The sequence below is a fragment of the Papio anubis genome, chromosome 4 (assembly GCF_008728515.1).
Source record: "Papio anubis isolate 15944 chromosome 4, Panubis1.0, whole genome shotgun sequence".
NCBI lineage: Eukaryota > Metazoa > Chordata > Mammalia > Primates > Cercopithecidae > Papio > Papio anubis.
Window position 1 is genome coordinate 175,629,417 of NC_044979.1, and position 17,375 is coordinate 175,646,791.

Consider the following 17,375-nt stretch of genomic DNA (forward strand, 5'->3'; position numbering starts at 1 on the left):
GCGCCAGTAGTCCCAGCTGCTTGGGAGGCTGAGGCAGGAGAATGGCGTGAACCTGGGAGGTGGAGCTATGATCAAATGGCTAACTGCACAAGAGGTAAATGCAGTTCCAGCTTGCTGCCTTGAAAGCTACCACTTATTGCTACAAATAACCCCATATCTTAACTTTCTGCCTAAAACACTATGCCTTTGGATACCAGGGTTCTTTATTTCCAAACACTACTGGAAATGTGAGCTTCTGGGTTATTCGGTGTCACCGTGGAAGGCCTAATTAATTCATCGTGGCCGCTAGGGGGCGATCGATCACCGTGCGATCAGAAAATTCCTTTTCTCTGTGCTCAGAATGCTTGAAAATAGAAAGCAATTAAAAAAAAAAATAAATTTAAAAAACCTTCTTAACATTTGGGAGAAAGTTTTTTAGCAAATAGCCTTTCTGCATTCTCGTGAGACTTCCACAGTAATAGGGAGAGCCTTGCTTTCACTCCAGAAAAGCCCAATTCTTGTACCCGAAATGAATGAGGAAGAGTCTGAAAAGCGAGGGACTTGCTGGCTTTGCAACCCTGCCCTAACCGAGGGGTGCGCATCAGCGAGGTGGGCGAGGTCACGAGGCAAGGCTTTCCCACCTGAGACCCCAGGCCCTGCAGGGCACTGCAAAGTCAGTGGGGGGAGGAGGGGGGGCGGCGAGGTTGGGGGATCCCCGGGGGAGACCCGAGAGAACCTTTGCGGAGGGGAAGTCACCACCAGGGCCCGGCCCAACCTACCATCCTCGAGAGTGGTTGTGATGATTTCCTGAGAAGAAGGCCCCGTGCCGGCCCGGTTACAGGCCTGCACCACCAGGCCGTACTGAGTGAACTTATTCAGGTTGTCCAGGGTGTAAACCTCACTGTCCCCGCTGGTGTCGACACTGATGATGTTGAATTGGAAGTTACCCCCAGTGCTGTACTCTCGGTAACCTATTTGGTAGCCACGGATAATCCCATTTTGCAAATGTTTCTTGGGAGCCTAAACAGGAGAGAAAAGAACACACTAAAGAAGTCTTGAGGTAGGACAAGAGCGACATCAATGCCCACACCCACGTAGGAAAGCAGAAATAAAGTGGAGTCATTGCCATGATGCTGGGGCGGTGGTCCAGTAGCAGCCGCAAAGCCACGTGCAGTGCTTGGTCTGTGCCAGGCACCCTTCCTTTACCTGTGAGTGCATCCGGCCCTCTCAGCCCCTCTGAGCCATTGGACCGTCAATGGACACTGGAGGTCACCTGAGTATACATGGCAGCAGGGGAATCTGAACCCAGGTGTCTGGCCCCAGAGCCTGCGCTCTCATTCTGTCCTTCATGCTGTCCTGGTTGACTTGTCTAATTGGCGAGAAAGTGTCAAAATACAGATCACGTTTGTGGCATCTCCAGGTACACTTACGATGGGGTGTGACTGACCCTCAGGCCTGCACCCAGCAAGAACTCTTGAGCTCGCTGCTCTGTGCCAGGCCTTGTTCCAGGCACCAGGGAACAGAATTGAGTTTGGAAATGTAAGAAAACAAAAGACCCCTGTCCTCATGGAGCTTATATTCTAAGGAAATATCCCAGAATCACGGTGTTTCCAGGTTGAAAACTGGCATGTGAAGGTGAGTGCACACCCTACAGAAAGGTAATCTCTTTCATGAAGCCCTGAGTCACTCTAGAATCATTTGGGGGTGATTAAATTGGGGGCAAGAGAGAGGCTGGTGCTAACTCCACCCCTGCTGATGTGAAGATGGTCCACCAGATCAAAGTAGGATTTAGGCCGATGTGTAGGACTTTATTTAGAAACCGGAGCCTTTTCAAGAATGGTATAAGGCCGGGTGTGGTGGCTCATGCCTGTAATCCCACCACTTTGGGAGGCTGAGGCAGGCGGATCACTTGAGGTCAGGAGTTCAAGACCAGCCTGGCCAACATGGTGAAACCCTGTCTCTACTAAAAATACAAAAATTAGCCAGGTATGGTGGTGGGTGTCTGTAGTCCCAGTTACCTGGGAGGCTAAAATGGGAGAATCACTTGAATCTGGGAGGTGGAGGTTGCAGTGAGCCGAGATTGCACCACTGCACTCCAGCCTGGGTGACAGAACAAGACTCAGTCTCCAAAAAAAAAAAAAAAAAATGGTATACGAATGCCACCAAGATGAGCAAGATGAGGCTCTAGGAAATAAAGGTTTTGTAGACTTTCAGGCAGTCAACAGATATGTTTGTTCATGTGTGTGTATGTATGTATACATACACACATACATGTGTATGTATATATACATACACACATACATATGTACATGTATATATGTATACATGTACATATGTATGCACATACATACACACATACATTTAAGTACAAATTATGGATCTAGATCTCTCAGGGCTCTGAAAGCTTTCTCCATCCTGAAAGTGCTTATAATCGACCTGGAGAGAGGAAATAAGCACTTAAGAATCTGTAGAGAAGGTAGGGAGGTGAAGGCCAGCAGGCACCCAGAAAGTGTTAGTGTGGGTGTTCTGAAGTGGTGGGAAGACTCAGAGCCCAGGTGGGCTTGGTGGGGCATGGCTCAGAGAAGTGGAAGGAGGATGGGGTGAGTGGAGCCTGCAGAGGGTGTGCACCTGCCCAGCGGTGAGTCAGGAGGGAACAGACAGAGTGGAGCAAGACCTTGAAAACCCGCCAAATGTGACCAGGGCAGGGCAGACAGGAAGAAATCAGAAGAAGGTTTTGAGCTGATGAGCAGCACTGATGGATTCAGCAAACACTTATGGATTGCCTAGTAATAACTTCCCAGGGGATTCCATGCCTCAGACTGTCATTAGTAGTCATTCTGACTTATTCAAGAGCAGTAAAATCATTTTTATTGTTCACAGCAAGTTTCTCCATTTATGATTTTCTTGGACTCCACTTGCTTTTCCCAATAGCCAATCTAATGTAGTATATTCATGGTGCCAGCAGGTGTCAGTGAAACAGTCATGTAAACCATTTATTATTTGTATCTGTTGGCTCAGAGTTAGATCCTGGTAGAAGAGCTCATACCTTTTTTATTATAAACAAATGTCTATGCACCTCTGAATCCACAGATGTGCTGGCTTTTGCATTGATGGGCTATGGCTTTTCACACTGTTTAGAAATAGATATCAAGATTCTGTGTTTTGAAAATTCAACTATTCTACGTGAAAATTGTTTTGCTGCAACCACTGAATTGCATTTATGTAACCTAATTAATCAATCAAATTAATTTCTCTGCCAACATCACCTATAAGTCAAATTTACCAACAAGGAGATTTCTCCTATTTTACACAGTGTTTTAATGTTAGATATAGTGACCCAAATAAAATAATATTATTTTTAAATGAGGTTTACATCCATTAAATATTCTAATTGTTCAACTGGCTCCCAGTGAGGCTTGAAGGCTCCCTAAGACAGCAAGTTGGATTCACAGTATGGGGAATGTGGAGTCAGGTCAAGAAGTGTAGACAGTAGAGTCAAATGCCTGTGAGAAAATGTTTTCATAGAGTAACCAATTTAGCTAAATCCTCCACAAGAATGAAGGGACCTGCTTGCTGACATGTAGTTCCTCCAGTTTGGCGGGATTAATCCTGCCTGTTATCTGTTTTGCAGGTAGAATGGAGAAATCTTCCCTTTTTTTCCTCCCCATGGGTGAAAACACATTCTAAGAAGCTTAAGTATAATAGACAACACAGGTGTTTTTGTTCTGTTCCATTTCAATATTTTGTTAACAAGAAAAAGAAAATTCTTTACATTTTTCTTAGAACTACATTTTAGTCCTGTGAGTTCCAAAATAAAGCTTATTTTTTCTTAGTTGATACTTCTGCAAAATATTGTGCAGAATAATCTCATTTTTATAATAAAAGTAAACCACCACCATTTCTATCCAATGCAACTCTGTTCACATTTTGATGCATTTCCTCCTATTCATCTAAAGTAATGTGTTTTGCCCCACATAGCTGTGTTTGTAGCCTGTGCAACTTGGTGTCTGAATTTTTCTTCTTCATTTAATGTGCTATTATGATTATATTCCCATCTTTACTTCATAGTCTTTAAATATCATATTCCATCATAGTGATGTTTTATTTTATTTAACCATTTTTTTATTGTTGGGGATATTGTTGTTTCCGGGTTTATTTACTACCCCAAATGCTATGTTAAACATCTTCACAATACAGTTTCTCTGTTTCTATTTATTGAACTCAAGTCCCACAAGTAGATGACTGTCTTATTTTTAAAGTCCATGCTTCAATTGGCTGTTAATGAGATAGGGCTTTTTTGGTTATTATTCTTCCAGATGTGTAATATACTACGGTAAGTTAAGGGACTATATCACAAGGAACAAACAAGAGAGCTCTCCTCTATTTTTCTTAATATTCCAATTTTGAAATGAAATATATTGAGTGGAGTTATGAGTTATTTGATGGCAGTAGTGTTTTTACATCCTTTTTTTTTCAGGGTGCTAATACGATCCACAGTTTTCATGCAGAATAAATTGTTGCACCTGAGGAAGTGAGATGTGTTTCCTATAAAGAACATATACTTTCAGTTTCATAGCTTGCAGTTTCCCCAACTATACAATTTAAAAACAGACTTAAAAGGTAGTGGGGGAGGATGGGAGCAGCTGCCAGTGGTTGCAAGCTTTCCCTGTGGGGTGATGAAAATGTTTACAATTATGGTTATGGCTGCATATCTCTGTAAACATATGAAATACCACTGAATCATACACTTAAAATAGGAATGCTACAGCATGCTAACTGTATCTCAATAAAGCTGTTTTTTTAAAAAAGGTAGTGTGCTGACTCATCTCTAGGTTATCTTTCTATTTCAATTACAACACTAACTGGCACCTCCACCATGATGACCACCACCACCAATCAATGCATACCACCTCTGCAGGTCACTGTCACCACTGCCAACATCAGTGTCACTCCCTCCGGTCCCCCACACAGCCAAGCCACCACCATCACTACTACCATCTCTACAACCATCATCACCACCAGCTTCATCTCTGCCAAAAGTACTGTGAACACGACCACCACCACCAATAGCATCTCCACCACTGACATCACCAACATTACAACCACCAGTATCAACGTCACCGCCATAGAAATAACCTAAAGGTAGAAGCACCTCTATCACTTCTTCCAACTTTACCACCATATTTATCACAAACTTCACCAACAAACCACACTTCAACCTCTACTACTTCCATCATCACCCTTGATGTTACCATCACTATTACTAAAAAGATGCTTCACTTCATCACTATCCCAACACCAACATCACTATCACCACAACCATCCATCACTCTATCACTATCCCAACACCAACATCACTATCACCACAACCATCCATCACTCCATCACTATCCCAACACCAACATGAATGCCACCACAATGACCACTACAACTACTACCACCTCTACCACCTCCACTTCCACTTACTGAACACTGTTTGCTTCCCATTGTAATTGGTGCTTTATGTATATTATTTCATTTTCTTTCCCACAAAAACCCCACAGAGTATAAGTATACTTCTTCACAGATGAAGAAACAAAAGGTCAAATATGTTAAAACAACTATCTCAAGGCAAGTATAGAGTAGGAATTCTCCAAAGTTGTATTTGGTATTAACCACTCATAGAGCCTCAGAGAACTTTTCACCCTTTTGCAAAGTTTGCTAGTTTTGTAAAGTTATACTATGCATAGCATTTCTAATCAGAGGAAAATTTAATGGATCACATGAAGAGAAAATTATATATTTTTATGCATAAAAGCAAGCGAAAATTCTTACTCTACCAGGGAAAGTTTAAGTTACTTTATTAATTTGTAGATAGACTAGTCAGATTGAAATTTAGAAATGCATTTAAATTAAAGAAATCCTTGCGGATGTATTTTAAAACACCCTCTGAAAAAAATCCATAAATGTAGGGATTTTGTATATTAAGTGTAAGAAATGTTAGGGCCTGTAGTTCAGGTTTTCAAAAATGACACTAGAGGCTCACGCTGAGTTATGGACAAGTCAGCAGGAGTGGAAGGTGTGTTTAGTGGAGACATTTTAATTCATTTGTCTGGCAGTGGGCTTCATATTCCCAAGAAAAATTAGTGCATAAGATCCTTTACTGGAAAATTGTTTTGAATGATGCTTTAGCCATTTTTGCTTGGAGCATGTGTCTACTTGGAACAAAGGGAGATGGTTTTCTGGGGTATAGAGAATACATCCTCATAGGGAAATGATCTTTAGAACACTGTATTAAGGTTGTTAATTAGCACTGTAGAACAATTGACACATGGGTAGAAATAATGATTCACTTTCATGAAACTCAGTGAATGAGGTTAATGGTGGGGTAAGAAGAAAAGGAAAAGAAGAAATCAGGTAGGGATCTGGAAATGTATTTTGAATCTGAGTTGCATAATATTGGAGAACACAAATTTCCTATGAAACCACTTTGACCATGCCTCTTTGATCTCTGTCTCCCGATCTCAGTTAGTACCTGTTGTGAGATCTGATCTCTGCCTCATCTTTCAAGACTAATGCCTCCTGGGTGTTGCTTGCTCACCTGGGTTCCTCTCTGACTGCCTGAAAGAGGGTGGGGATCCCAACTCTCTTACATATTCCCACCTTATAAAAACTGTTGTCAAAAAATGTTCTTCTTTCTTCTTTCAACGAATACCCCCTCTACTCCTTCTCTGCAGGCCAGCTCAGCTTCCAGCTCACCAGGGCTCTTCCCTAGACCACTCCCACCAAGAAGCCCTCTCCTTCCCTGGTCTCCACTGGCATTCACTCATCACTTCCACCTCCTCTGGTGGCCACCATTCTCGATGAAACATGTGGTTTCAAAGAATAGCATTGCAAGCTCTAGAATGCAAGGAACCCTACAGAATGTAATCTCACTTACTATTTCCCCCTGTCTAAATCAGGGCTTCAACACTGGGATGCTCTCAGAAGATGCTCTTGCAGATGGAGAAGAGAATGGTTTTGAACACACATGAGGTGCAAGAAAAGAGATGGGTAAGAATGATCGCAGATACAGGTTTATAATCTAACTGGGTAAAGGACTGATGGCAAAGGTATGAAGTCAGAAGGAATTCCTCGACTGCAGACACATGGTTTAGCTGTTGAAGAGAGGCCTGGCTTAGCTGTTGAAGAGAAGCGGAGAACTCAGCAGTCCAATGTGACAGCCGGGGAGTGTGGATTCAAGCTGAGGGTTGGCTTCCGTGCTGGGACTTAGCCTGCTGGCCTACACAGAAGGATGACAGGTTGAGGCAGGATTTGGAGGGGTTGAGCTTCATTGCCCAGGCCCCACCAGGGATGAAAATAGCTTCTGATGAGCCAATTTATTTGGACACTGTCATTCATTTTTGTCCTTCTTAAAAGAATGATTCCAGAAAGAGAATTTGCTCACTTATTCAGCCAGCCGGTGGGTTACATGTTTTTATGATGATGGACCTGCAGATTGACAGCAAATCTCACTTGGTAACCAGTCATCTTAAGACAAATTAAAGGAGTCCTTTGAAAAGTAAGTATATGAAAAAAACCACAAAAACCAAAAAAAAAAAAAAAAAAACCCCAAAAAAACAACAAAAAAAAACCCAACAACAAAAAAACCCAAAAAAAACCTCTAAGGGCTCCCTTCTACTCCTATTTAAGAACTCAATAAAATGAGGTCCTTTCCACAGGGGAAAATGTTGAAATTTAGAAATGTGCTTAAATTAAAGAAATCCTTGAGGACGTATTTACAAACAACAGACTGCTTTCCAAAGTGAGTGCTTTCTGTTTGCCTCTTCTCAAATCCTGTTGAATGCAGTAAGAGAAGGTCATGCCTGCTCATTGTTAGGTTTCTCACACAAAGATTGTTTTTCCTGTGTTGAACTTTACTCCTCCATTCATTTGCCTTTGGATCCAGTAATGATCCTGATTTCTTCTCATTTCTTTCACTTATCTGTGGTGGCCTGGCGGGTTTTTTCCTCTCTCTCCCCTTTCCTGGCCTGGCAGGTTTTTTTTCTCCTGTAGTCCTCCTAAACAGCCTCCTTTCATCCTCCCAGACGCCCTTTCTCCAGCTTCCAAATCCCTCCCAACCCCCACTTCCTTTAAGAAACCTTCCCTTTTGATCTCCATGACAACAGTTGCACCGTGTCAATGTATTTGCACGGTGTGCAAGTGACTGTATTTTATACATCCTTCCTAATCAGTCTGCTGCAAGCCGCCGGTGGCAGATGCTTCATCATTTAAAGGGACAGTAAAACAGTAGACGTGCAAATGCTCACCGTACCTTCCTGGATGTGGCTGATTAGAACAGGCATCTCTTGTGCTGAAGACCACCAGCCATATTCTGTTTCCCACATGCCTCCCGCCCCTTCCCATTGAAAGGAAATGACTTTTGCTGGATGTGCAGAATTCACCTGTTGGCCAGAGTCAGCTAAAAGCCTCACTGCAGAATTTCATGTTTGAAGAACCCTGTCTTTCTCAGGCATGTTGAATAATTTAGTTGGGAAATGAATTGAACATTTTCTTTTTAGATTCCTCCAAATCCACTTAAAATGTAATCTGTCCTCGTTTCCCTTATGTGATAAGTTGGGCGGACAGTCTTTTTCATCTTTGTGCATTTTCTGCAGCCTCCCCCGCCCCCCGCCCTTACCTGCTTTCCAACATAAACAGTAGCCACTCCATAAGCTTGCTCAGTGAATGGGCGCATCACATTGAACAAACTTTAACTGGGCATCTATTCTACACAAGGCATGGCACACCAGGGACACCTATGAGTTAATCAGTGTTCAGAAAACTGCATGATACTTGCAGTGCTGCAGGTATGCCCAGGGTACTATGGAGGGGCAAATTGGGGGCAGAAGGATTGCTAGAGAAGAGCACACCTCACCTGAGCTGAAGGGCGACTGGACGTTGCCTTGGAGGGTGCAATGCTGTCGGCAAAGCAATTGGCTAACACAGCTGCATCCAGGTGCAAGGACAGAAGACACCAAGGAATGCAGAGAGGCTCAAGTGACTCTGAGGTGAGGTATCCATGGTGATCACAGGGGTGGGGGATGGTACAAGCACAGATGAAGCTAGGGACATTCCTATGGGACAGAACCTACGGAGCCTGTATGTAGTAGCATCGTGGCTACCAGCAACATCCACATCACCTGGAAAACTGCTAGAGCTGCAAGAACTGGGGACCACTCAGACTTCCTGAATCTAGAATAAACCCTGGGGGTGGAGCCTGGTGAGGTGTGTTTTAAAAGGCCCTCCGGGATACTGGTGCTCCCTCAAGTCTGAGAATCACTGTTCTTATCACCGGGAGTCACTCAGTGATTTAGATTTGGCTTTGCTTGAAGAGACTATTTAGTTAAAAAGCAGTCACTGTGTATTCCCCCATTTCTCAGGTTAGCCAATAACCCATTTTCCTGGTTCTTTGCAGAACAAAAGGGAATACATGCACATAAAACTGTTAGACCTTCCTGGTCTTAGGAGCAATTTAAAGATCTACCTTACGCAGCCCTAAAGGGATTCTGCTTTACGATAGGTGTGTGGGTGGTGTGAGAACCAGCTGGCTATCTTGGTCCATGGACAATGGATTTTGAGGGAGTTACGTCAGAGAGAGGAGATTTTTTTACATTACTGCCTCAAATAATTCCTTTCCTTTCCTTTCCTTTCTTTTCCCTTTCCTTTTCCTTTTCCTTTCCTTTCCTTTCCTTTTCTCTCCTTTCTTTCTTCTCCTTTCCTTTCTCCCTCCTCCCTCCCTTTTTTTCTTTTCTTTTCTTTTTTCTTTTCTCTTTTTCACAGGGTCTCACTCTGTCACCCATGCTGTCGCCCAGACTGCTCACTAAGCGCCCTCTTAACCCTCCTGGAAGCTCAATAACTTTTCTGACCTCAGCCTCCTGAGTACCTGGGATCACAAGCATTCCACCATACCAGGCAAATTTTTGTATTTTTTTGTAGAGATGGGTTTTTGCCATGTTGCCCAGGCTGGTCTCCAACTCCAGAGCTTAAATAATCTGCCCAACTCAGCCTCCCAAAGTGCTGAGACTATAGGTGTGAGCCACTGCTTCTGGCCTTAAATGATATTTTTGTTCATATATCTCTCCTTAGAGTTGTACTGTATTAAAAACACAATCTGTGTCCTAGGTCTCATAATGGGGAGATATACAGGCACGTGACTGGCTCCCCCAAAGTCATTATCTTTTGAGGAGCTAGGAAAGGATGAGGTGTCCACATTTCATGGAGTAGAAAAGGGCCACATAACCTGATAATGAGACAGTGTTTAGAACTAAGGGGCTATGCAATTTCAGTTTGATAAATAAATGATAAATGACAGATTATTTGAAATAGGCGCTGTCTTGAGAGCCAAGAATGTTATTTGCAGGCTGCGGCTGCCATATTCTAGTCAGACTTGGCAGCTGAGGAGGAAAGGGTGGCCAAGGGTGTATGAGGGCTTTGCCTTGAGACATAAATGCTGAATGCTAGAAATAGACTGATAATTTTACCATATGGAATTGAGGTTAACTACTGCAAAGCAAAACTCCATCTATTCCATTTCTAAAGTGTAGGACAGCTTCCACTGTATTCATCCAGCCAACAAACACACCTGTAAAATAGCTCCTCTTGCTGGGACACTCCGTTTTCGAATTCTGTTGTTCTTCATATCTCATACCACCTGCTAGCCACAGTTAGTATTTCCTACCAGCCACAGAGGCCTATCAGTGCTCTCTGCCAAGGACCAAACAAGGGAATTCGGGCTTTGCTTTCTATGAATCAGCTCTGAGGGGTGGCCTCTGGGAATGCCCCCACCTATCTCCTGTGCCCGACAATGGGGACTTAGAGGGTGTGGTCTGATGCCAAAGAGGGGGTATGCTGGTCTGTGAGCCTAAGGCTGGGCCCCAACTATTTAGCAGTGGCTGAGTGAACCCAAAGGGCTTTGGCCCACCACACATGCCTGGAAGGCTCAACCCAGAGTAGACCCTCTGCAGGTAATGGAGGCCCTGTAATGGTAGTGTGGCCAAGGAGGATAGGGCAGGGGCCCAAGAAAGGCCACAGAGATAAGGGAGGGAGGGTCTCCCTGACCCTGATCTGATAAACAAGCACAAGAGGCAGGATTTCAAAGGCATGGTCATGGGGCCATGGAAAATGCTCAGAAGTAGTTTTATGGGGTGGGAGAAGACAGCGTCTGATTCTGGAAGTTTTGTAAGACAGCACCAGTGGAGGGCCAGTCATGATCCAACATGGCTGGTAAGGAGGCCAGCTGGGTAGGGGTGGAGCTGAGTGAGATGAAGACATATCCACATCCACCTCTCACCCCAACAAACCACCGGGTCTGCATGCTCTGGAGGCAACCTGGATGTCTTGATGAGAAAAGAGAGGAAAGGAGGGTGAAGAACAATCTTCCTTGGGACCAAACAGGCCCTTTCCACTGAGGAGGGCAGGGTTTGGGAAGCTGGAGGCCGGGGCAGGGAGCCAAGCCAGGAGTCGCCCTGACCAGTGCTCTGACAGGTGCACAGGGCAGACTCTGTCTACTTTGTAGGTTTTTAAACTGAAACTGCCTCCATTTCCCTCCCACTCTTCTATGTTTGTTAATAATATAAATTCAAGAATTACTAAGAGAACCCTTACGTGATATAGGAGGAGAGGGTAAGTGTGGAGAAAAACTGAGTCCTGGAATCCACAGGGATGAGGCTGAGAGCAGGTAGTGGGTGAGAGTGACCCTGGGCTGGAAGGGACACACAGATGGGAATGGCAGGGAATGGCACTGCCAGGAGGCAGGTGGAAGCTGTGACAGTCAAACTGAGAGAGAGAGAGAGAGAGAGAGAGAGAGCGCTTGTAAAGGAGTGAGCGGCATCAATCACATGCATGGTTGTTGCAGCCTTTGTCATTTTTGCTAAGTATCTGTCCAGAAGAACCAGAGAAGATCCAGGTCTCAGAAGAAGCCTGCCTGCTGAAAGGTGAGCTTTAATTTTACAACTGGAAGGAATTCCTGAGTGCTTTACATCCATGCCAAAAGAACCAATGAACTGGAAACCATTTTTGAGTGGGGCACTGCTATAGAGCTACCTGAAAATATGGAAGTGACTTTGGAACTGGGTAATGGGCTGAGGTTAGAAGAGTGTTGAGGGCTCAGAAGAAGACAGGAAGATGAGGGAAAGTGCTAGGATTATAGGTATGAGCCACCACGTGTAGCCTCTTATCTATTTTTGGGTAATGAAAGGCTTTAGCCTTGACTAAAGGGAATTTTAGACATCAACATGCAAGAATAGGTATTTGGGGGGAGAGTATTGAAAAAGTTGTCTAGGCTAGGCACAGTGACTCATGCCTGTAATCACAGCACATTAGGAGGCTGAGGCAGGAGGACCACTGCAGGCCAGGAATTTGAGACCAGCCTGGGCAAAATAGTGAGACCTTCTTTCTAAAAAAAAAAAAAAAAAAATCAAAAAGTTAACTGGGCATGGTGGTATGTACTTGTAGTCCCAGCTACTCAGGAGGCTGAGGTAGGAGGATCACATGAGCCTGGGAGGTCAAGGCTGCAGTGAGCCGAGATGGTGCCACTACACACCATCCAGCCTTGGTGATAGAGTAAGATGCTGTCTTAAAACAAAAACAAAAACAAAAAACAAAAGAAAAGAAAGAGTTGTCCAATAGGCTACTGTATGTTCCCTGTTAGGAACGCGCTAGAAGCATTCAGACCAAGGGCCCCTGTGAACACTCTGGCTTATGCTGGGGGGAAACACTCCACAAGTCCAGATGCAACACGTGCCACAGATACCACACAGGCCCACGGGAGCAACACAGGCACTCCCTGAATCACACTCCCCTTCAGTGGGAAGTCTTGTTTCCTAAATTCACTGAGGATCTGCCACCTAAATTCTTCTGTTATTTACAGAAAAACAAACCTTGTTTCCAACTTTAAATTGTTACTGGCGGGGAAAACAGGAAGGTAAAATGGTTTTATGTCTTATACATCTATAATTACTCAAACCACAAAGTAGTTTCATTTTTGGTCTCAACTTAAATTTTTCAAAAGAACAGGAAGAGTTTATTATAGGAATTGAAAGAATTTAAAGAAGCTTTCAGAGTTTTTAATACAATGAAGAGTTTGGCTTTAAAAATGTTATGGGCTCTCTTGAAATAGAGTTAGTTACATCTTAATGTATTAACTTAAATGTATTTGAACTAGTGAAATACATTTGAAGGCACACATTGTGTTTTTCTGTCTTGCTTCATGCTACCTTGAAAATAGTCTGGAAATTACCTGTGCTGGGGCAGCTAATTCATGCTCTCCTGGCTGGGTTTCTTCCTATGATGGACCCTAACCAACTTTGTCCAACCGAGTTTTAAACAGTAAAACTAATGTCATGTTTCTTCCTTTGCCTTAGGAAAGGGGTCCATGACATAGCAGATGCCATTTGGTGATGTCTATGTAATTCTTTTTTTTTTTTTTTTTTTTTTTTTGAGACGGAGTCTTGCTCTGTCACCCAGGCTTGTCTATGTAATTCTTGATTGGATATACGTTTTCCTTTGATTTTTCATTCTAACATCTGTGCCCTGTTTACTAACTTATCTATCTCATTTGATTTCTCTGAAAAGATGGGAAATGTCATCAGCAAGATGACTTAAGAACTGCTGTCTGAGGACATTCAGCACATTAAACAGTGTATATCCACCTATGCTCTCCCTGTATGGCATCTGTGCATTCATAATGCTCAATGCCATATTCACTTTACCTTGATTTTCTGATTTGTTCTCTATGAAAAGCAGAGTTAGCATTATATGAGAACCAATAAAACTGTCTAAGATGGTCTTCTGAATACTTTTATTAAATTACTACCTATTTTTAAAAATTATTTAATTAAAATTTTGAGACGAGTCTCACTCTGTCACCCAGGCTGGAGTGTAGTTGTGCAATCTTGCCTCACTGCAGCCTCTGCCTCCTAGGGTTCAAGGAATTCTCCTGCCTCAGCCCCACGAGTAGCTGGGACTATAGGCATGAGCCATCATGCCTGGCTAATTTTTGTATTTTTAATACAGATAGGGTTTCACCATGTTGGCCAGGCTGGTCTCGAACTCCTGATGTTAAGTGATCTGCCTGCCTTGGCTTCCCAAAATGCTGGGATTACAGACATGTGCCACTGTGCCCAACCCCATCCATCTATTATTAGGTTATTGAAAATAAACTTCTATTTCTTTGTTGGGAAAATTTCACAATATTTACATTTATTGGGAGATATCTGCCATCAGAAATGGCAGTGCTGTCCAGAGCCATTGGTGGGATGGGTGGAATCAGAATCTAGCATAGGGATCGAAATTGGGGTTGTTAATCAAGGGATCACCTTACGGATTCCAGAGTGGGCCCACATCCATTATCCTTTATGGCTATCAGGTCAGTGCTGGGAGGGGAAGAGGGAGGAGAATCTATCATTAAAATGCACTGCGACTTTCTTGGTTATGATATAATGAATAAAACACTCAACTCAGAACTAGAGAAAAGGGTTCAAGTTCCAATAATGACAAATTGAGTGACTTGCTTAAGGTCATTTGGTTAGGTGTAGAGATGGGCATTGTATCTAATTTTCTGAAATTTAGTCCAGTACTTTTTATACTGTATTCTAATTATACATAATTTACTTGTTGGAAATGGATTTAACTTATGCTAAGGCTACTTTATATAAAATGTGATGAAATAATGTCAACTTATATTTGTACATGTACTCTTCAGTTTTCACTGTGAATATTACATGTTTGTACATATATGTTACTGTAAAGCTTCCTAGTGAATATTATGCATAGTGTGCTTATTAGACACTTTAAGTCATTTTCAATATTATTCTGACCATACACAATTTTTGACCTAATGTCACAACTTCAGGATCTGGTCCAATTTTAAAATGTAATGTTGATGCACTAAAAAAAGACCTAAGGATGAGCATCAATAAATGACCAAAATACCCTTTAGTTGCAACCTTATTTGCATTTCTGATCATATGCTCTTTAAATCAAGACAAAATACAATACTTGCTTCCAAAATTGTATTGCAACTTTACAGTTTATAACCTAACCGTTATAAAAAAAAAAATCAAAGAGCCTACACTTAGATTTTTTTGTGTTCATCCAGACTTAATATGAAGCTCTCAGAAGAAACCATCTAACAGGATTTCTGGCTTGATGACGACAGACGGCCTTGGTCCTAAGCCTTAGTCCAAGTTCGATTTGTGTCCTGTCAAGGTCACTCTGCTGGACAGGTACAGCTTTTTCAGTGGGGTTTTGAATCAAGAATTGCCTCTTAGCCTGACAGTCCCAGACAGTATCTCTTTCCAGCCTACCTGAGCATCAGACCCAGATTCCACCCCTGTGGCCGCCAGTAGCTCTCGCAAATGCAGCCAGCATCTTCCTGGCTGCACTCTGAAGCTGGAAACCAAGGGAACTGCCTGCTTAGGTCAGGAGACCTGCCAGACCCTTTGTGCATGCAGGCTGGCAGCTCTCTCCGGGGCAGAGAACTGGAGTCCTTGAAGAAGGCCTATCACATGGCTAAACTGAGAGGAATAACCCAATACATAGATGGAAAGATGTAGAATACATTCCAAATGGTATAAATAAACATCATGGTTTCATTAAAGAAACACGCATATTTTATATATACAACAAAAATATGCAAATTTAGTCACCTATGGCTTTCTAGAAAGTCCACAGTTTTTTTTTTTAAGCACCACTTTTTGATAGGAACCTTTTATGATAAAAGGAAATAATGGTAAATGGTTTATGCATTAATTTAACAGAATTTATTGCACTCCTGCTGAGGCTACAGTGAACACACATGACATGTCCTCAACCCTCATGGAACCTAGAGTCTAGTCCACCTAAAAAAGTTGAAGAAGAACAATCTTACTTCATACGGATGACCAGAGATTTTGAATTTTTTTTTTCTTGTTATCAAGGAAGAAGGTTAGACTCGTTAATATGAGAAGGGCCAAAAATTATTTAAGTATTTGTAAGAAATGTTGATTTTCAGGAATTTCAATAAGGCTATATTATAAAACCAATGCTAGAGCCAATGGATTAGTTCATAAAAGCAAATACAAACTTTTGCCATTTTTCACAGCCTAAAGATTAAAGTGATAGTTGAAGAATTAAGTAAAGTTTATTTCAAGGCAACCTTTTTGAATTTCAATTGATATAGGAAAAAAGGGTGTCTACTCACTACTAAAGTTACTCTAAGGTTAAGTTTATAATTTGGAAAGAAAAGGATAGCAGGTAAGAATGTAAATTTCATATATCTTCTCTAATTTTTATGGGGTTGGGTATAATTTATAACATGAGTTTGGAAGGAATAGTAAAGGTAGTTAATATTTATTGGGCGTTACTAGGCATGAACTACAATCTTGGCACTTCATAGTCATCAACTTGTTGACTGTTCAGAAACCCAGGAGGCAGACCCGGGCAGCCTGGGTGGAAGTCCTCAATCTGACAGTCACCAGCCTTCAGAACTTGGGCTAATTCCTTTGACTTCAGGATCTCCCTCTGCAGAAAACTGCGTGTTCCCAGCTCACAGATAAAATGAGATACTGTGTGCAGAAGTTGAGCATTGTGCCTGGCAGGCAGCAAACCCCCGTAACGACAGCTGTCCCAGGAACCCCTGGCCAGGAAATACTAGTGCGGGAAGGTGCCTTGTTCTTTCCTAGAGGTAGAGGGATTTCAGTGCAGAAGGCAAGCGGAGCCCGCAGTTTACTAAACCATTACTGTCGAGGTCACTGGAAATATGGCAGTTTTGTTTTTAGATGACAGACTGAGCCATTTTCCTGTTGTAAGAGTTCAACTCTGAAACGTAATAGGTTGTAATGATGCCTCAATTAGCTGGAATTATTGGGGATAGTGGAGACGTGATATTCTGGTTAAAAATATTCTTTGGATTACTGAAATTTAATTAAATCTCTAAATATTCAACTTTAATATTTTACAGAAGTCATACCTCTCTTTCTTAATTCTAAATGAGAATTTTGCTCATTTTAAGTAAAATTTTCACCCAGATGGTACAATACTGAGGGCCAAGAAAGTGGTAAAATTATTCTCAGATTTTTATTGCAAGTTATCACTTTGATCATTATTCTCAGCACAGGAATATTTAAGTAATTGACCATTTCATAGTTTTGGGACAGCCTGTGGTTCTGCAAAGGTTTCTCATTTAATGCAAAAATAAAACAACAACACATATTTTATATCAATAGGAAAAAAGCATCTGTCTTAAATTGTATTCTCTGGATAAATGTTTTGAGATGTATATAATCATTAAATATTCCAAATAATGAAAGTTTTATTTTAGGAGTGACCATGGCAAACACACACATACACACACGCAAGCATGCACACAAGTAGCTGGCAATCACATTGTCCTTAAT

At 42.2% G+C, this 17,375-nt stretch overlaps 1 protein-coding gene across 2 annotated transcripts in view; it reads right to left on the reverse strand.

Annotated features, from left to right (window-relative positions):
- Positions 1–17,375, reverse strand: part of DSCAM (DS cell adhesion molecule) — an 825,379-nt gene that overhangs the window by 114,736 nt on the left and 693,268 nt on the right. For both annotated transcript variants that reach the window (XM_017956431.3, XM_031664941.1), the window contains exon 17: positions 759–999. In XM_017956431.3, the coding sequence (XP_017811920.1) occupies positions 759–999 (241 nt within the window). The remainder of the gene's footprint in view (positions 1–758; positions 1,000–17,375) is intronic.